Source organism: Panulirus ornatus, chromosome 6 (genome assembly GCF_036320965.1).
Source record: "Panulirus ornatus isolate Po-2019 chromosome 6, ASM3632096v1, whole genome shotgun sequence".
In the NCBI taxonomy this organism is placed as follows: Eukaryota; Metazoa; Arthropoda; class Malacostraca; order Decapoda; family Palinuridae; genus Panulirus; species Panulirus ornatus.
In genome coordinates this window covers 33,453,807-33,475,677 of record NC_092229.1, presented here as the reverse complement: position 1 = coordinate 33,475,677, position 21,871 = coordinate 33,453,807, and the positions used below count along the sequence as shown (strand labels likewise).

The window sequence follows — 21,871 nt, the reverse complement described above, 5'->3', positions numbered from 1 at the left end:
TTGTTACAGTGCCACAGAGTATATTGTTACAGTGCCACATAATCTATTGTTACAGTGCCACATAATCTATTGTTACAGTTCTAAACAACATTGATACAGTAGAACACAACATTGTGAACAGTGCCTAACGAGATTGTGGACAGTACAACACAACAGTGTGACAGTACAACACAACATTGTGGACAGTGCCTAACGAGATTGTGACAGTACAACACAACATTGTTGACAGTACAACACAACATTGTGGACAGTACAACACAACTTGTGACAGTACAACACAACATTGTGACAGTACAACACAACATTTTGACTGCTAGACAACATTGATACAGTAGAACACAACATTGTGGACAGTGCCTAACGAGAATTGTGACAGTACAACACAACATCGTAACAGTGCAACACAACATTGTGGACAGTGCCTAACGAGATTGTGACAGTACAACAACATTGTGACAGTGCCAAACGAGATTGTGACAGTACAACACAACATTGTGCCAGTACAACACAACATTGTGACTGTGCCCCACAACGTTGTTGCAATACCATACAACATTGTTACAGTACAACACAACATTGTGACAGTACAACTCAACATTGTGACAGTGCCTAACGAGATTGTGACAGACAACACAACATTGTGCAGTACAACACAACATTGTGCAGTACAACACAACATTGTGACTGTACAACACAACATTGTAGAAATGTCACACAACGTTGTTGCAATACCATACAACATTGTGACAGTGCCTAACGAGATTGTGACAGTACAACTCAACATTGTGACAGTTGCCTAACGAGATTGTGACAGTACAACAAACATTGTGACAGTAAACACAACATTGTGACAGTAACAACACAACATTGGACAGTACAACACAACATTGTGGACAGTGCCTAACGAGAATTGTGACAGTACAAACACAACATTGTGGACAGTACAACAAACATTGTGACAGTACAACAAACATTGTGACAGTTCAACACAACATTGTGACAGAACAACACAACATTGTGGACAGTGCCTAACGAATTGTGACAGTACAACAACATTGTGACAGTGCCAAACGAGATTGTGACAGACAACACAACATTGTGAAGTACAACACAACATAGTGACAGTACAACACAACAATGTGACAGTACAACAACATTGTGACAGTGCCTAACGAGATTGTGACAGTACAACAACATTGTGACAGTGCCAAACGAGATTGTGACAGACAACACAACATTGTGACAGTGCTAACGAGATTGTGACAGTTACAACACAACATTGTGAACAGTGCCTAACGAGATTGTGACAGTAACAACACAACATTGTGACAGTGCTAACGAGATTGTGACAGTACAACAACATTGTGACAGTGCCTAACGAGATTGTGACAGTACAAACAACATTGTGACAGTGCCAAACGAGATTGTGACAAGTACAACACAACATATGTGACAGTACAACAACATTGTGACAGGCCTAACGAGATTGTGACAGTACACCACAACATTGTGGACAGTGCCTAACGAGATTGTGGACAGTACAACACAACATTTTGACTGCTAGACAACAATGATACAGTAAACACAACATTGTGAACAGTGCCTAACGAGAATTGTGACAGTACAACAACATTGTGACAGTGCCTACCGAGATTGTGACAGTACAACACAACATTGTGAACAGTGCCTAACGAGAATTGTGACAGTACAACACAACATGTGACAGTACAACAACATTGTGACAGGCCTAACGAGATTGTGGACAGTACAACACAACATTGTGACTGTGCCCCACAACGTTGTTGCAATACCATACAACATTGTGACAGTGCCTAACGAGATTGTGACAGTACAACACAACATTGTGGACAGTGCCTAACGAGATTGTGACAGTACAACTCAACATTGTGACAGTGCCTAACGAGAATTGTGACAGTACAACAACAACATTGTGACAGTTACAACACAACATTGTTACAGTGCCACATAATCTATTGTTACAGTGCCACACAACCTATTGTTATTGTGCCACACAATCTACAATTACAGTACCACACAAACATTGTGACAGTGCCTACGAGATTGTGACAGACAACACAACATTGTGGACAGTGCCTAACGAATTGTGACAGTACAACACAACATTGTGGACAGTGCCTAACGAGATTGTGACAGTACAACACTACATTGTGACAGTACCACACAACATTGTGACAGTACAACACAACATTGTGACAGTAAACACAACATTGTGGACAGTGCCTAACGAGATTGTGGACAGTACAACAAACATTGTGACAGTGCTAACGAGATTGTGACAGTAACAACACAACATTGGTGACAGTACAAACAACATTGTGACAGTAAACACAACATTGTGAAGTACAACACAACATAGTGACAGTACAACAACATTGTGACAGTGCTAACGAGATTGTGACCGTACAACACAACATTGATGACAGTACAACACAACATTGGTGACAGTACAACACAACTTGTGACAGTGCCTACGAGATTGTGACAGTACAACAACATTGTGACAGTGCCTAACGAGATTGTGACAGTACAACACAACATTGTGGACAGTGCCTAACGAGATTGTGGACAGTACAACACAACATTGTGGACAGTGCCTAACGAGATTGTGACAGTACAAAACACAACATTGTGACTGTACAACACAACATTGTGACTGTGCCCCACAACGTTGTTGCAATACCATACAACATTGTGACTGTACAACACAACATTGTGACAGTTACAACACAACATTGTGACAGGCCTAACGAGATTGTGGACAGTACAACACAACATTGATGACAGTACAACACAACATTGTGCCAGTACAACACAACAATGTGACAGTACAAACACAACATTGTGACTGTACAACACAACATTGTTACAGTGCCACAGAGTATATTGTTACAGTGCCACACAACATTGTTACAGTACCACACAAACATTGTGACAGTGCCTACGAGATTGTGACAGACAACACAACATTGTACAGTACAACACAACATTGTGGACAGTGCCTAACGAGATTGTGACAGTACAACAACATTGTGACAGTGCCTAACGAGAATTGTGACAGTACAACAACATTGTGACAGTGCCTAACGAATTGTGACAGTACAAAACACAACATTGTGACTGTACAACACAACATTGTGGACAGTGCCTAACGAGATTGTGACATACAACACAACATTGTGACAGTGCCTACGAGATTGTGACAGTACAACAACATTGTGACAGGCCTAACGAGATTGTGACAGACAACACAACATTGTGACAGTGCCTAACGAGATTGTGACAGTACAACCCAACATTGTGACAGTGCCAAACGAGATTGTGACAGTACAACAACATTGTGACAGTTCAACACAACATTGTGAACAGTGCCTAACGAGATTGTGACAGTACAACAACATTGTGACAGTTGCCTAACGAGATTGTGACAGTACAACACAACATTGTGGACAGTGCCTAACGAGATTGTGGACAGTACAACACAACATTTTGACTGCTAGACAACAATGATACAGTAAACACAACATTGTGACTGTACAACACAACATTGTAGAAATGTCACACAACGTTGTTGCAATACCATACAACATTGTGACTGTACAACACAACATTGTGACAGTGCTAACGAGATTGTGACAGTACAACTCAACATTGTGACAGTGCCTACGAGATTGTGACAGTAACAACACAACATTGTGACAGAACAACACAACATTGTGAACAGTGCCTAACGAGAATTGTGACAGTACAACAACATTGTGACAGTGCTAACGAGATTGTGACAGTACAAAACAACATTGTGACAGGCCTAACGAGATTGTGGACAGTACAACAAACATTGTGACAGTGCCAAACGAGATTGTGACAGTACAAACACAACATTGTGAACAGTGCCTAACGAGAATTGTGACAGTACAACACAACATTGTGGACAGTGCCTAACGAGATTGTGACAGACAACACAACATTGTGGACAGTGCCTAACGAGAATTGTGACAGTACAACACAAATTGTGACAGTGCCTAACGAGAATTGTGACAGTACAACAAACATTGTGACAGTTGCCTAACGAGATTGTGGACAGTACAACACAACATTGTGGACAGTGCCTAACGAGATTGTGGACAGTACAACACAACATTGAGACAGTACAACACAACATGTGACAGTGCCTAACGAGATTGTGACAGTACAACTCAACATTGTGACAGTGCCTAACGAGATTGTGGACAGTACAACACAACAGTGTGACAGTACAACACAAGAGGGTGCATTGAAAGGTTTGGTCACATAGAAAGAATGAGTGAGGAAAGATTGACAAAGAGGATATATGTGTCAGAGGTGGAGGGAACGAGGAGAAGTGGGAGACCAAATTGGAGGTGGAAAGATGGAGTGAAAATGATTTTGAGCGATCGAAGCCTGAACATGCAGGAAGTTGAAAGGCGTGCAAGGAATAGAATGAATTAGAACGATGTGGTATACCGGAGTCGATGTGCTGTCAATGGATTGAACCAGGGCACGTGAAGCGTCTGGGGTAAACCATGGAAAGTTTTGTGGGGCCTGGATGTGGGAAGGGAGCTGTAGTTTCGGTGCATTATACATGACAACTAGAGACTGAGTGTCTTTTCCTAGCGCTACCTCGCACGCATGCGGGGGGAGGGGGTTTGTCATTTCATGTGTGGCGGGATGGCGACGGGAATGAATAAAGGCAGCAAGTATGATTAATGTACACGTATATATGTATATGTCTGTGTATGTATATATATATCTATACGTTGAAATGTATAGGAATGAATATGTGCGTGTGTGGACGTGTATATATATACATGCGTATGTCGGTGGGTTGGCGCATTCTTTCGTCTGTTTCCTTGCGCTACCTCGCTAACTCGGGACACAGCGACAAAGTATAATGATAAAGAAATGTTAGGGAGAATAAGATGATGTTTTGGAAGGAGGTAATTATAGTGCGTAAGACAAGGGAACAAATAGGAACATCGGTGAATTACGCATATTGGGAGGTAATAACAAGTACTGGTGAAGTGAGAGGAAGATGGAGTGAGTATTTTGAAGGTTTGTTGAGTGTGTTTGATGATAGAGTGGCAGATATAGGGTGTTTTGGTCTAGGTGGTGTGCGAAGTGAGAGTGTCATGGAGAATGATTTGGTAAACAGAGAAGAGGTAGTGAAAGCTTTCTGGAAGATGGAAGCCAGCAAGGTGGCGGGTTTGGATAGTATTGCTGTGGAATTTATTTAAAAAGGGGGTGACTGTGTTGTAGACTGGTTGGTGAGAATATTCAATGTATGTATGGTTCATGGTGAAGGGCCTGAGGATTGGCGGAATGCATGCATAGTGCCATTGTACAAAGGCAAAGGGGATAAAAGTGAGTGTTCAAATTACAGAGGTATAAGTTTGTTGATTATTTCAGGGAAATTATATGGGAAGGTCTTGACTGAGAGAGTGAAGGCATGTACAGAGCATCAGATTGGGGAACAGCAGTGTGGTTTCAGTAGTGAGAGAGGATGTGTCGATCAGGTGTTTGCTTTGAAGAATGTATATGAGAAATACTTAGAAAAACAAATGTATGTAGCATCTATGGATCTGGAGAAGGCATATGATAGAGTTGATAGAGATACTCTGTGGAAGGTATCAAGAGGATATGGTGTAGGAGGTAAGTCGCTAGAAGCAGTGAAAATTATTCATCGAGGATTTAAGGCATGTGTACGAGGAGGAAAGGAGGAGAGTGATTGGTTCCCAGTGAATGTCGGTTTGCGGCAGGGGTGCGTGATGTCTCCATGGTTGTTTGATTTGTTTATGGATGGGTTGTTAGGGAAGTGAATGCAAGACTTTTGGAGAGAGGGGCAAGTATGCAGTATGTTGTAGATTAGAGGGCATGGGAAGTGAGTCAGTTGTTGTTCGCTGATGATACAGCGCTGGTGGATGATTCGAGTGAGAAACTGCAGAAGCTGGTGACTGAGTTTGATAAGGTGTGTGAAAGAAGAAAGCTGAGAGTAAATGTGAATAAGAGCAAGGTTATTAGGTACAGTAGGGTTGAGGGAAAAGTTAAATGGGAGGTAAGTTTGAATGGAGAAAAACTGGAGGAGTGAAATGTTTTAGATATCTGGGAGTAGATTAAGCATCGGATGGAACCATGGAAGCGGAAGTGAGTCACAGGGTGGGGGAGGGGGCGAAGGTTCTGGGAGTGTTGAAGACTGTGTGGAAGGCGAGAACGTTATCTCAGAGAGCAGAAATGGTTATGTTTGAAGGAATAGTGGTTCCAACAAAGTTATAAGGTTGCGAGGCATGGGCTATAGATTGGGTTGTGCGGAGGAGGGAGGATGTGTTGGAAATGAGATGCTTGAGGACAATATGTGGTGTGAGGTGGTTTGATCGAGTAAGTAATGAAAGAGTAAGAGAGATATATGGTAATGTAAAGAGTGTGGTTGAGAGAGCAGAAGAGGGTGTATTGAAGTGGTTTGGTCACATGGAGAAAATGTGTGAGGAAATATTGACAAAGAGGATGTATGTGCCAGAGGTGGAGGGAACGAGAAGTGGGAGACCAAACTGGAGGTGTAAGGATGAAGTGAAAAAGATTTTGAGCGATCGGGGCCTGAACATACAGGAGGGTGGAAGGCGTGCAAGGAATAGAGTGAATTAGAATGATGTGGTATACCGGGGTCGACGAGCTGTCAATGGATTGAACCAGGGCACGTGAAGCGTCTGGGGTAAACCATGGAAAGTTCTGTGGGGCCTGGATGTGGAAAGGGAATAGTAGCTCCATTAATGGTTGCGGGCATGCGAGTACTGTATGGCTGCAAGGCAAGGTTTATAGATAGGGTTGTGCGGAGGGGGGCTGGCTGTGTTGGAAATGAAATGTTCGAGGACAATATATGGTGTGAGGTGGTTTGATCGAGTAAGTAATGAAAGGATAAGAGATATGTGTTGCCCTGGGCTATAGGAACCTCTGGAAGGAGATCTTGGGTAACACCAGGAATCTTTATAGAAATTGGTCCTTGGGTATTGCGCTTCCAATAGACAGAGAAATAATGATGAGAATGTATGCCTATATGCTCTCGAGTTTAATGAAAATACTAAGTTTTTCCCTTTAAAAAAATGAAAATGGATAAGGTATCTTGCACAAGCAGCCTCACAAACTATGAAAGTGACTTACGGGTCTTGCCAGCGAGGACCTTCTTCGGACTGATGACATTGATTGAGAAGACGAGCCCATGGTGGTTATAACCCATACAGAACCCAGGCAGATGCCCGGCGTAGCACAGAGCGGTGAAGCCTTCTCTGCGGATGCCCCATTTTCCCTGCGGCTCCTCCTCAGTGATGTGCGCCGACACCAGGTACACGTGGTTGAGAGTCTCAGGCAAGGCGTCCTCTGTGTGACCCAGTAGTACCTGCATCACACCAGGTCAAGGTCAGTTGGTGAGGGAATGTGATAGGGGTAACTGTATCAAACCAGGTCAAGGTCAGACGGTGGGGTTGGGGAGGTAGACACAACCTTTCATCCAGCGATTTTCACACATGATTTCACAGATGAAATATGAAGTATATCATGTGGTCCAGTGAGACACGAGGAGGTGATGTTCATGAACGGTATGATACACACTGTCTGATCAGCACCACCCCAACCACACCGTGTGGCCAGCTGGACCTGCACCACACCGTGTGGCCAGCGGGGCCTGCACCACACCGTGTGGCCAGCGGGGCCTGCACCACACCGTGTGGCCAGCGGGGCCTGCACCACACCGTGTGGCCAGCTGGACCTGCACCACACCGTGTGGCCAGCTGGACCTGCACCACACCGTGTGGCCAGCTGGCCCTCCACCACACCGTGTGGCCAGCTGGACCTGCACCACACCGTATGGCCAGCAACACCACTTGACCTGCCAGCTGTCACCACCACCACCACAACCTACCCTGCCAGGTGTCACATCACCACCACCTGTCCTGCCAACTGTCACTACCATCACCTCCTGACCTGCCAGTTGTCACTACCACCACCATCTGAACTGCCAACCGTCACCACCGCCACCACCTGTCCTGCCAACTGTCACCACCACCACCACCTGTCCTACCAGCTGTCACCACCACCACCACCACCTGTCCTGCCAACTGTCACCACCACCACCACCTGTCCTGCCAACTGTCACCACCACCACCACCACCTGTCCTGCCAACTGTCACCACCACCGCCACCACCTGTACCGCCAACTGTCACCACCACCGCCACCACCTGTGCTGCTAACCGTCATCACCACCACCACCTGTCCTGCTAACTGTCACTACTACCGCCACCTGTCCTACCAGCTGTCACCACCAATACCATCTGTCGTGCCAACTGTCACCACCACCACCTCCTGTACTGCTAACCGTCATCACCACCACCATCTATCCTACCAGCTGTCACTACCAACACCATCTGTCCAGCCAACTGTCACCACCACCACCACCTGTCCTGTCACCTGTCACTACCATCACCATCTGTCGTGCCAACTGTCATCATCACCACCACCACCTGTACTGCCAAATCTCACCACCACCACCACCTGTCCTCCAACCTGTCACCACCACCACCACCTGTCCTGCCAACTGTCACCATCTGTCTTGTCCCCTACCCCCTAGCCTGCCCGTCCATACCTGTCCATCATGGTTTACACAGACGGAGGAACATCCATTGGTCCCAGCCGACCGCTCCTGCCCACAGTTCATAGGGACGACCTGGTCCATGTGGAGCAGCATCAACTGTTCAATATAAACCAAACAATTAGTCATACTTCTAGTATTCACAGTATGTAAACATCAGCTAAATGTAAATATAACACTTATCATATTTGTATCATCACTTCTCTTTGTGAACTTATTGCGTTTATACAGAAAGTAAGAGTTATCTAACCTCGTCATATTGTTTTCTACAAGAAGTATAAACTAAAGGAAAGTCTAAAAGTAAGAGTTATCTAACCTCGTCATATTGTTTTCTACAGGAAGTATAAACTGAAGGAAACTCTAAAAGCGCAACGAACACAGTGGATCAGCAAATTCCAGATTACGGTTTGTGGAATTATTAATTTGACATTCGCCATGGTCCTCAGAGGAGCGACAGTTAATCAATATATTTCGACTATAAATCACGGCTGCAAGGGAAAGTTAGGTGAAGATTTCACAGGTTCAATTAATTCTAAGAAGTCTTTCACAAACCCTTACATAAGACAGAGTAGGTCGGTCTGTAAATGAGTTGGATAGTGGGAAGAGTAATGAAGATCAGGGAAAATAAGTGACCATTCAGAGTGAGAAATAAGCGAAACACAAGTAGCAACAAACAGACCTGAATACCTCACTGAATCCTCCCAACAGATAAGTGTCGTCTGCTGCCTCCTGCCAACGGGCACGACCGGAAATAACTATAGTTCGTCGCTTGTATTGTTGTACAGTTATCTTAAACAAACTGCCATTGTGCGTCTAAAGACAGTTTACTTCTATTTGGTTTACTGAATTTTTAGTGAATCTCGGCAATTTTTCCATGAGCAAATAATTGTTATATGGAGAGCTTGAGATGCCAGAAGGATGTCGAAACTTCTGGTCTTCGCTGTATTCTGGTTAGCTTTGACAGAACTATGAATAAAGGCATAGGAGGACTGTTCAAAATTCTGATCATATCGTCAGTGTAAATGATAACTCACATTATAGATATACTGAGGACAGTAGTCTGGTGTATAAATCACCACACGTTCCTAGTACGTGGCCACATTCATAAACTTCAAGCATCAATAAAAAGTCACTCCACTCACATGGTGGAAGGGACCTGGATGTGGCCACGTCTACTCACGCTGTGATCGGGAACTGGTAGTGATAACAAATATCATGCTTAAGGGGCCTGACCTGTGAGTCAGGTCAGTAGTAATATGAAGGAGATGGACTGACCTGTGTGTCAAAATTCATGGTAGAAAGACCTTAGTTATGTCAGAACAAATTACAAGATGGGAAGAGGACTTGCCTACATGTCTGGTTAGTTGACGTGGTGGAAGGGGGACGTGGCTCGAGGTGGGGTCAGCTTACTTGTTGGAAGGTGGACCTGGCTCTAGATGAGGTCAAGTTACATGGTGGAATAGAAACCTGGCTCTAGGTAGAGTTATCTTACATGATGGAGTGGGGACGTGGCTCTAAGTTGAGTCTACATGAGAAAACAGACAACAGGAGGTTTGATTGGCCCACGAATGGGTTGTCTGGTAAAAGAAAAAATAGATAAATATAAAAAAGGAGTTCAACTCGACAAGAAAATGTCATTCCGCTCAGCATATCTTTTTAAGTTATCACCGACTCCCCGCTGTTGTACATTAGCCTTCCAGTGTCCCCGTTAACGCTGTCGTTTATACATTTTATTTCTGGCATTTTTCTTAGACTATACCTAAATCTATAAGATATTTTTCTAAACGACTTTTGAAGGTATCTGTAGTCTTAGCATTCACTACGTCTGACGGTAACTTATTCTACTGCTCAACACACCCGTTGGATCAGAAGTTTTTTCCCACGTCCGTACTATATCTTCTAGCTTTGAGTTTTATTCCATTTGTCCTGGTAACCGTATTTTCTTATTTTTTGAAAAGATGTTCCTGATTTTCTTGGTCGAACTTGTTCAGAATTTGGAACACTTGGATTTAGTCGCCTCGAAGTCTCCATTTTTTAAGGAAGAAGAGATCCAATCATTTTAGCGTCTCTTCGTATGCCAGATTTCTAAGGAAGTGGGATTAATTTTGTCGCGCGTGTATGTGCTTGCTCTAATTTTTCCTCGTATTTTTGATAGTTTGGGGACCAAAACTGGACTGCATATGCAGGGTGTGGTCTTACTAGAGAATTATAGAATGTGAGAATAATTTCTGATGTCTTGTAATCTATGTTCCTGTCTATAAAACCTAACATTTGGTTGCCTTTTTTACTTGCTGCTTGACACTATTTAGTGTACTTCAGATTGTTGTTAATGACCGTTCCAGAGTCATTCGCTTAATTTGCTTTAATTAGAGATTTTCCGAATAGTTTGTATTTGTAACGTATATTTTTGTCTCCAAAGAGCATAACTTTACACTTGTCAACATTAAACTTCATGTGCCATCTGTCTGACCACTCTGCTAGTAAGTTATCTTTGAATCATTTCGCAGTCCCGCCTGTTTACAGCTCTACCTCCTAGTTTGGTAACGTCAGCAGATTTGGAAAGCTCAGATATGAGACCGAGTTCAAGGTCATTAATGTATATTATGAAAAGAACTGGGCCTAGGGCCGATCCCTGTGGCACACCATTCGTTACGTCTAGCCAATCCGTTTAATACTACACGTTGCTTTCTTCCAGTAAGCCAGACTCTGATCCATGTACAGAGTTCTTCACCGATTCCGTGTGCTTTGAGTTTATGTAAAAGTCTCCTGCGAGGTATTTCATCGAAAGCCTTTTGGAAATCTAAATATACTACATCAGGTGGTACGATTTCGTCCCAGTTCTGATAAATAATATCAACAAATTCTTGTAAATTTGTCAGGCGGGATCTTATATGATTTTGTGATCTAGAAACGTGATAACTTTATCTTGTGTTATTTCATACTTCTTTTTTACTGACACTGACGTAAGGCTAATTGTGCGGTAGCTCAAGGCACGCTTTTTGTCTCCTTTTTGATATAATGGAGTAACTATTTGCTAGTTTCCAGTCAGTTGGCACCTGACCATCCGATAGATTTGTTGAATATTTTTGTTATGGGATATATCAGCTGACCCCTAACCGTTTTTAGAAATTTTGGATCCAAGTTATCTGGGCCGTTAGATTTGTTACTATTAAATTGGTTCAGGCATTTAAATACTTCAAAACCTCTTTATTTTTCACATGAGGGAAGGAGAACTATGTGTGGAACACCTTACATGGTGGAAAAGGGACCTGGATCTAGGTGGGGTTAACTCACACTGTGAAAGGGGGACAACTCATACGGCAGGAGGACATGGCTATAGGTGGGATCACTTCACATGGAGGAATGGGGACCTGGCTGTGGGTGGAGTCAACTCAGATTGTGGAAGGGGGACCTGGCTCTAAGTTGTGTCATCTTATATGGAGGAAGAGGGTCCTGGCTCTAGGTGGGGTCAACTCACATGATGGAAGGAGGACCTGGCTCTAGCTGGGGTCACTTCGCGTGGTGTAAGGAGGACCTGAGTGTAGGTACGGTCAACACACATGGTGTAAGGAGGACTTGGCTCTAGGTGGGGTCAACTCACATGATGGAAGGGTACGTGGGCGCCATCAGCCATGCCCTGGAGCTCCCTCACATACTGCGGGAAGTTATCCTGAAGGCTGGACAGAGTCTGGTCGTATGCGGCCCGGCCCTTGGGGGACTCGTAGGCCGGCAGGAGGTTGTCTTGCAGCTCCTTGAAGGATGCCAGGAAGTCCTCGATGATGCCTCGGAAGGTGCGTCCCTGTGGACAGCCAGGGAGACGCCCGCTGAGTGCTGGCTGGGACTGTGCACCACACACGGTGATGATACTGTGCTCAGAACACCTGACACATACTGACACGTACACTCATGTAAACCAACCTGGATGATTGCCACATATAAGAGGCAGTTATGTGTGCAGTGCTACCTACTCATACATGCAAACAAAAGCACAGCAAAGTGTACTATACACATGCGACCATCACACACATACACAACACACACACACACACACACACACACACACACACACACACACACACACACACACACACGAACGAAGAATGTCTTCCTCACGGTATCCAGCATTTAGTCCACATTTCCGGTGATTATTATTTTCCTGCCTTATCTATCCCGCGCTACCTCCCCTTATCATCATCACTTCCCTTCCCTACCCTCATTACCCTCCCTTCCCTCCCTCCCTCCCTCATTAGCCAACCTTTAGTCCCCTCCGCTCATTGCCCCCCCCCTTCCCTCCCCTCCCTTCATTACCATCCCTAGCCACCCTACACTCATTATCCTCCCTTCCCTCCTCTCCTATAATCAACTTTCCTACCCTCCCCTCCCTCATCATCCACCCTTCCTTCCCTCCACTCCTTCATCATCCACTTTTCCTTCCCTCCCCTCCCTCATCATCCACCCTTCCTTCCCTCCACTCCTTCATCATCCACTTTTCCTTCCCTCCCTTCCCTCATCATCCACCCTTCCTTCCCTCCACTCCTTCATCATCCACTTTTCCTTCCCTCCCCCTCCCTCATCATCCCCCCTTCCTTCCCTCCACTCCTTCATCATCCACTTTTCCTTCCCTCCCCTCCCTCATCATCCCCCCTTCCTTCCCTCCACTCCTTCATCATCCACTTTTCCTTCCCTCCCCTCCCTCATCATCCCCCCTTCCTTCCCTCCACTCCTTCATTCATCCACTTTTCCTTCCCTCCCCTCCCTCATCATCCACCCTTCCTTCCCTCCACTCCTTCATCATCCACTTTTCCTTCCCTCCCTTCCCTCATCATCCACCCTTCCTTCCCTCCACTCCTTCATCATCCACCCTTCCTTCCCTCCCCTCCTTCATCATCCACCCTTCCTTCCCTTCCCTCCCTCATCATCCACCCTTCCTTCCCTCCACTCCTTCATCATCCACCTTTCTTTCCCTCCACTCCTTCATCAACCACCCTTTCTTCCCTCCACTCCTTCATCATCCACCCTTCCTTCCCTCCACTCCCTCATCATCCACCCCTCCTTCCCTCCACTCCTTCATCATCCATCTTTCCTTCCCTCCCCCCCCTATAATCCAGCCTTCCTTCCCTCCACTCCTTCATCATCCATCCTTCTTCCCTCCACTCCTCATCATCCACCCTTCCTTCCCTCCCCTTCCTCATCATCCACCCTTCCTTCCCTCCCCTCCCTCATCATCCACCCTTCCTTCCCTCCCCTCCCTCATCATCCACCCTTCCTTCCCTTCACTCCCTCATCATCCAGCCTTCCTTCCCTCCCCTCCTTCATCATCCATCCTTCCTTCCCTCCACTCCCTCATCATCCACCCTTCCTTCCCTCTCCTCCCTCATCATCCACCCTTCCTTCCCTCCCCTCCTTCATCATCCATCATCCTTTCCTCCACTCCTTCATCATCCACCCTTCCTTCCCTTCCCTCCCTCATCATCCATCCTTCCTTCCCTCCCCTCCCTCATCATCCATCCTTCCTTCCCTCCACTCCTTCATCATCCACCCTTCCTTCCCTCTCCTCCCTCATCATCCACCCTTCCTTCCCTCCCTCCCTTCATCATCCATCATCCTTTCCTCCACTCCTTCATCTCTCATCCCTTCCTTCCTCCCTCCCATCACCCTTCTCCCACCTCTTCCATCCCCTCCACTCCCTCTCATCATCATCCTACACCTCCTCTTCCTCACTCCCCCTTCCTTCCTCCCTCCTCATCATCCACTCCTTCCCTCCACTCCTTCATCACCCACCTCCTTCCCTCCCCTCCCTCATCATCCACCCTTCCTTTCCATCCACTCCTATCATCATCCCCCTTCCTTCCCTCCCCTCCTCATCATCCACTCCTTCCTTCCCTCCACTCCTCATCATCCCTTCCTCCTCCCCCTCATCATCCACCCTTCCTTCCCTCTCCCCCTCATCATCCACCCTTCCTTCCCTCCTCCTCCTCATCATCCACCCTTCCTTCCCTCCCTCCTTCATCATCCACCCTTCCTTCCCTCCACTCCTCATCATCCATCCTTCCTTCCCTCCCCTCCCTCATCATCCACCCTTCCTTCCCTCCACTCCTTCATCATCCACCCTTCCTTCCCCTCCCTCATCATCCACTCTTCCTTCCCTCCCCTCCTCATCATCCACCCTTCCTTCCCTCCCCTCCCTCATCATCCATCCTTCCTTCCCTCCACTCCTTCATCACCCACCCTTCCTTCCCTCCCCTCCCTCATCATCCACCCTTCCTTCCCTCCACTCCTTCATCATCCTCACTTCCTTCCCTCCCCTCCCTCATCATCCACCCTTCCTTCCCTCCCCTCCCTCATCATCCATCCTTCCTTCCCTCCACTCCTTCATCACCCACCCTTCCTTCCCTCCCCTCCCTCATCATCCACCCTTCCTTCCCTCCACTCCTTCATCACCCACCCTTCCTTCCCTCCCCTCCTCATCATCCACCCTTCCTTCCCTCCACTCCCTCATCATCCACCCTTCCTTCCCTCCCCTCCTCATCATCCACCCTTCCTTCCCTCCCCTCCCTCATCATCCACCCTTCCTTCCCTCCACTCCTTCATCACCCACCCTTCCTTCCCTCCCTCCCTCATCATCCACCCTTCCTTCCCTCCCCTCCTTCATCATCCTCACTTCCTTCCCTCCCCTCCCTCATCATCCACCCTTCCTTCCCTCCCCTCCCTCATCATCCACCCTTCCTTCCCTCCACTCCTTCATCATCCTCACTTCCTTCCCTCCCCTCCCTCATCATCCACCCTTCCTTCCCTCCACTCCTTCATCATCCTCACTTCCTTCCCTCCCCTCCCTCATCATCCACCCTTCCTTCCCTCCACTCCTTCATCATCCTCACTTCCTTCCCTCCCCTCCCTCATCATCCACCCTTCCTTCCCTCCACTCCTTCATCATCCTCACTTCCTTCCCTCCCCTCCCTCATCATCCACCCTTCCTTCCCTCCACTCCTTCATCATCCTCACTTCCTTCCCTCCCCTCCCTCATCATCCACCCTTCCTTCCCTCCACTCCTTCATCATCCTCACTTCCTTCCCTCCCTCCCTCATCATCCACCCTTCCTTCCCTCCACTCCTTCATCATCCTCACTTCCTTCCCTCCCCTCCCTCATCATCCACCCTTCCTTCCCTCCACTCCTTCATCATCCTCACTTCCTTCCCTCCTCTCCCTCATCATCCACCCTTCCTTCCCTCCACTCCTTCATCATCCTCACTTCCTTCCCTCCCTTCCCTCATCATCCACCCTTCCTTCCCTCCACTCCTTCATCATCCTCACTTCCTTCCCTCCCCTCCCTCATCATCCACCCTTCCTTCCCTCCCCTCCCTCATCATCCACCCTTCCTTCCCTCCCCTCCCTCATCATCCACCCTTCCTTCCCTCCACTCCTTCATCATCCCCACTTCCTTCCCTCCCTTCCCTCATCATCCACCCTTCCTTCCCTCCACTCCTTCATCATCCTCACTTCCTTCCCTTCCCTCCCTCATCGGTTAAAATTGGAAATGTGGACGGCGATGTTCGACTGGCTAATAGGTGGGAGGATTTGCGTTGATGTTGGACTGGCTCACAGGTGGGAGTGTTTTCGTGGATGTTGGACTGGCTCACAGGTGAGAGTGTGTTCGTGGATGTTGGACTGGCTCACAGGTGAGAGTGTGTTCGTGGATGTTGGACTGGCTCACAGGTGAGAGTGTATTCGTGGATGTTGGACTGGCTCACAGGTGAGAGTGTGTTCGTGGATGTTGGACTGGTTTACAGGTGGGAGTGGAGTCTTTATGTGGGTGTTGGACTGGCTAACAAGTTTGACTTTATACGTGGATGTTGCATTAGGTTACGGGTGGGAGTGTCTATGTGGATTTTAGACAGGTTTACAGGTGGAAATGTGTAGTGGAAGTTCGACTGTCTTGCAGGCTGGAGTGTGTACTTGTTGGACTGGCTTATTGTTGGGAATGTGTACTTGGATGTTGGACTGGCTTACTGGTGGGTGTGGACGTGGATTTCGCACTGGCTTACAGGCGGGATGGTGTACTTGGATATCGGAAAGGCTTACAGATAGGAGTGTGTACGTATATGTTACAGTGGCTTACAGATGGGAGTGTGTACGTATATGCTACAAGGCTTACAGATGGGAGTGTGTACGTACATGAGCTAACATGAGAAAAACAGATACAGGAGACCTAATTGGCCCACTACTGGGTTGACTGGTAAATGAAAAGAAAAGGAACTTTACAAGAAAATGTAATTCCGCTAATAAGTTTTTTAAGCTATCACCGACTCCGCGTTGCTGTACATTATCCTTCGAGTGTCCCCGTTACCGCTGTCGTTCATACAGTTTATTTCTGTCGTTTTTCTCAGAGTATACCTGAATTTATAAAGTATTTGCCTAAATGACTTTTGAAGTTGTTTATAGTCTTAGCATTCACGACATTTGACGGTAACTTATTCCAATGTTCAACACACCTATAGGAATAGAAGCTTCACCCCACGTCCGTACTATATATCTTAGCTTTGAGTTTTTTTTCATTAGTTCTGGTATCCGTATTTTCCTGTATTTCGAAAAGATGTTCGTGATCTACGTTATCGAACTTGTTCAGAATTTTCAACACTTGGATTAAGTCGCCGCGAAGTCAACGTTTTTCATGGGAGAAAGAGATCCAGTCGGTTTAGCATCTCTTCGTATGCCAGATTTCTAAAGGATGGGATCAATTTTGTCTCGCGTCTTTGTACTTGTCTTAATTCTTTCTCGTCTTTTTATAGTTTTTTTTTTACCAAAACTGAACTGCATATTCAAGGTGTGGTCTTACTAGAGAATTATAAAGTGTGAGAATTGTTTCTAGTGTCTTGTAATCTATGTTCCTGGCTATGAAACCTAACATCTGGTTGCCTTTTATACTTGCTGCTTGACACTGTTTTGTGTATATCAGATTGTTGCTAGTGACAACTCCAGGGTCCTTTTCTTCATTTACTTTAGTTAGAGAGTTTCCAAATAGTCTGTAATCGTAATTCTTGTCTCCAAAGTTCATAACTTCACACTTGTCTGCATCAAACTTCATTAGCCATCTGTCTGCCCACTCTGCTAGTAAGTTAATATCTCTGAATCATTTCGCAGTCCCGCCTGTTTACAACTCTACCTTCTAGTTTAGTATCGTCAGCGGATGTTCGAATAGCTTACAAGTGGAAGTGAGTACTGGATGTTGGACTGGCTTACAGGTGGGAGTTTTTACGTGGATGTTGGACTGGCTTACGGATTGTAGTATGTACCAGGATGTTGGACTATTTGCAGGTGGTAATGTGTATGTGGATGTCAGAATGGCTTAGAGGTGGAAGTGTGTGCGTAGATATTCGACTGGCTTACAGGTGGGAGTGTGTACATGGATATTTGACGTCCTCATACGTGGGAATGTGTATGTGGACGTTGGACTGGCATGCAGGTGGGAGAATGTGCATAGATGTTAAAATGGTTTACATGGAGTTTGTACAGGGATATTCGAATGCTTACAGAAGGGAGTTTGTACGTAGATGTTGGACTGGCTTACAGGTGGGAGTGTTTATGTGGATGGTGGACTAGCTTACAGGTGGGAGTTTGTACGTGTATGGTGGACTGGCTTACAGGTAGGAGTGTATACGTGGATATTGGATTGACTTACAGGTGGAACTGTGTACGTGTATGAAACACTGGTTTCCAGGTGGGAATGTGTGCGTGTATGGTGTATTACCTTACAGGTGAGAGTGTGTGCGTGCATGTTGGACTGGCTTACATGTGGGGATTTGTACGTGTATGGTGGACTGGCTTATGGTTGGGCGTGTGTACGTGGATGGTTGATTCGCTTACAGGCGGGAATGTGTACGTGGATATTGGAGTGACTTCAAGGTGGGAGTGTGTGCGTATATGGTAGACTGGCTTGCAGGTGTGAGCGTGTACGAGGATTTTGGACTGGCTTTCAGATGGGAGTTTGTGCTTGTTAAACTGATTTATAGGTGGGAATTTGTTGGTGGATGTTGGACTGGCTTACAGGTGGGAACGTTGATGTGGATGATGGACTGGCCTACAGGTGGGAGTGTGTACGTGGATGTTGGACTGGTTTACAAGTGGGGATATGTACGTTGATGTTGGATGGCTTACGGGTGAGAGTGTGTACGTGGATTATAAAATGACTTAAAGGGGGGAGTATGTACGTGGATGGTGGACTGGCTTACAGGTGGGAGTGTGTATGTGGATGATGGACTGGCTTACAAGTGGGTGTGTGCAAGTGCATTGTGGTCTGGCTTACAGATGGGAGACTGTACGTGGATGGTGGATCGGCTTGCAAGTGGGAGTGTGTACATGGTTGATGGACCGGCTTAAAGGCGGGGCTGTGTACGTGGATTGGCTTACAGGTGGAAGTGTATACGTAGATGATGGATTGGTTTATAAGGGAGAGTGTGTACGTGTTTAGTGAAATGGCTTACAGGCGGAATGTGTACATGGATGTTGGACTGTCTTCTAGGTGGGAGTGTGTAACGTGGACGGTGGCGTGGCTTACAGATGGGAGTATGCGTGGATGTTGGACTGTCTGCTAGGTGGGAGTGTGTACGTGTATAGTTGACTGGCTTACAGGTGCGAGAGAGTACATGGATCTGGCCTGGCTTACAAGTGGGAGTATGTATGTGGATGGGGGAACTGCCTTACAGATAGGAATATGTACGTGGATGTTGGACTGCCTTTCAGGTGGGAGTCTAAACGTGAATGGTGTGCCGGCTCATATTTAGGGGTTTTACGTGGATGGTAGACTGGCTTACAGGTGGGAGTGTGTATGTGGATGTTGGACCGATTTTCAGTTTGAAGTGTGTGCGTTGATGTTGGACCGGCGTATAGGTGGGGATGTGTATGTGAATGCTGGACAGGCTTACAAGTGGGAATGTTTACGTGGATGTTGAACTAGCTTGAAGTTGGGATTGTGTACATGGATGAAGGACTGGTTTATAGGCAGAAATGGGTTCGTGGATATTCGAATGGCTTACACATGGGAGTTCGTACGTGGATGTTGAACTGACTTGCAGTTGGGATCAAGTACGTGCTTGTTGAACTGGCTTACAGGTTGAAGTTTGTACGTTGATAGAGGAATGGCTCACAGTTGGGAGTATGTATGTGGATGGTGGATTGGCTTACAGTTTGAAGTTTTTACGTGGGTGGTGAACTGTCTTACAGGTGGGAGTGTCTACGTGGATATTAAACTTCCTCACAACTAGGAGTGTGTGCTTGATGTTGAAATGACTGACAGGTTTGAGAGCTTACGTGGATGGTGGATTGACTTACAGGTGGCAGTGTGTAAGTAGATTTCGAACTGGCTTAATTGTGGGAGTGTGTACGTAAATGGTGGACTGACTTACAGGTGGGTGTGTGTGTGTGTAAGGTGGAATGGCTTTCCCGTGGGATTGTGTACGTGGATGGTGGACTGGTTTACAGGTGGGAGTTTCTATGTGGATGGTCGACTTGCTGTGGGAGTGTGTGCGTAGACGATGGACTAACTTAAAGTTGAAAGTGTGTAAGTGTATGGAGGACTGGCTCATTGGTGGGATTGTGTGCTTGGATGGTGGACTGGTTTACAGGTGGGAGTGCGTACGTGGATGAAGGACCGCATCACAGGTGGAAGTGTGTGCGTGTATGGTAGATAGGCTTACAGGTGGGAGTGCGTACGTGGATGATGGACCGCATTACAGGTGGAAGTGTGTGCGTGTATGGTAGACTGGCTCATAGGTGAGAGTGCGTACGTCGATGCTGGCATACAGGCGTGTATAGTGGACTCGCTTACAGGTGGGTGTGAGTACTTGGATGGTGGACCCGCTTATAAGTGGGAGTGTTTAAGTGGTTGGAGTGTGTATGTGTATGTTGGACTGGTTTGCAGGTGGGACAGTGTACTTGGATGTTGGACCTGCTTACAGATGGGAGTGCGTACGTGAATGGTGAACTGGCTCACAAATGGAAGTGTGTACGCGTATTGTGGACATACTTACGGGTGGGAGAGTGTATGTGGATGGTGGATTACCTATAGTTGGGGATGTGTACTTGTATGGTGGACTGGCCTACAGATGGGAGGGCGTGCGTGGATCATGGACTGTCATAGATATAGGAATGTGTACGTGTATTGTGGATTGGCTTACAGATTGGAATGTGTATGTGGAATGTGGACTGGCATATATTTGGGAGTATGTACGTGGATGTGAACTTTCTCACGTGTGGGTGTGTGAACGTGGATAGTGGACCGGCTTACAGGTGGGAGTGTGTACATGTATAGTGAAATGGCTTGCAGATTCGAATGTGTACGTGGAAGATGGAACTGCTCACAGGTGGGAGTGCTTATGTAAATGATGTACTGGCTTACAGGTGGGAGTATGTACGTGAATGTTGGACCGACTTAAAAGTGGGAGTGTGTAAGTGGATGGCTGACTGACTGACAGGTGGGAGTGTGTTTAACTGCCGGTGAAGTATCTTACAGGTGAGGGTGTGTACCTGAATTGTGGACTGGCATAGTGATGGGAGTGTGTGTGAATGTATGATGGACTGGCTTACAGGTGGGAGTTCGTGTGTGGATGATCGACTTTCTTATAGGTGGGAGTTTGTACTTGTATGGTAGACTGGCCTACAGCTGAGTGCGTACGTGGGTGATGGACTGTCAAACAGGTAGGAGTGCTTACGTGAATGATGGACTGGCATACAGGCGGGAGAGTGTGCTTGTATGGTGGACTAGCATACAGGTAGGAGTTTGTACTTGGATGGTAGACCAACTTACAGGTGGGAGTGTGTATGTGTATGTTGGACTGGTTACAGGTGGGAGTGTATACTTGGCTGTTGGACCGGTTTACTGATGGGAGTGTGTACGTGAATGCTGATTTGGCTCACAGATGGATGTGTGTACGTATATTGTGGACTGGCTTACAGGTGGGAGTGCGTACGTGGATGATGAACTGGCTTTCAAGTGGAAGTGTGTACACGTAAGGTGAACTGGCTTACAAATAGAACTGCGTATGTGGATGGTGGACTGGCTTACAGGTGGGAGTGTGTACGTGGATGATGAACTTTCTCACATAAGGGAGTGTGAACGTGGTGGGAATGTGTTCGTGGATGTTGGATTGCCTTACAGGTGGGAGTGTGTACGTGGATGTTGGACTGTC

General features: G+C 46.6%; 1 protein-coding gene across 1 annotated transcript in view; it reads right to left on the bottom strand.

Annotated features, from left to right (window-relative positions):
* t (C45 family peptidase tan) overlaps positions 1-21,871 on the bottom strand; it is a 135,439-nt gene that overhangs the window by 43,368 nt on the left and 70,200 nt on the right. Inside the window, exons 3-5 of the mRNA XM_071662787.1 lie at positions 12,292-12,489; positions 8,685-8,789; positions 7,207-7,441 (exon numbers count right to left, since the gene is read on the bottom strand). Coding sequence (XP_071518888.1) covers positions 7,207-7,441; positions 8,685-8,789; positions 12,292-12,489 — 538 coding nt within the window. The remainder of the gene's footprint in view (positions 1-7,206; positions 7,442-8,684; positions 8,790-12,291; positions 12,490-21,871) is intronic.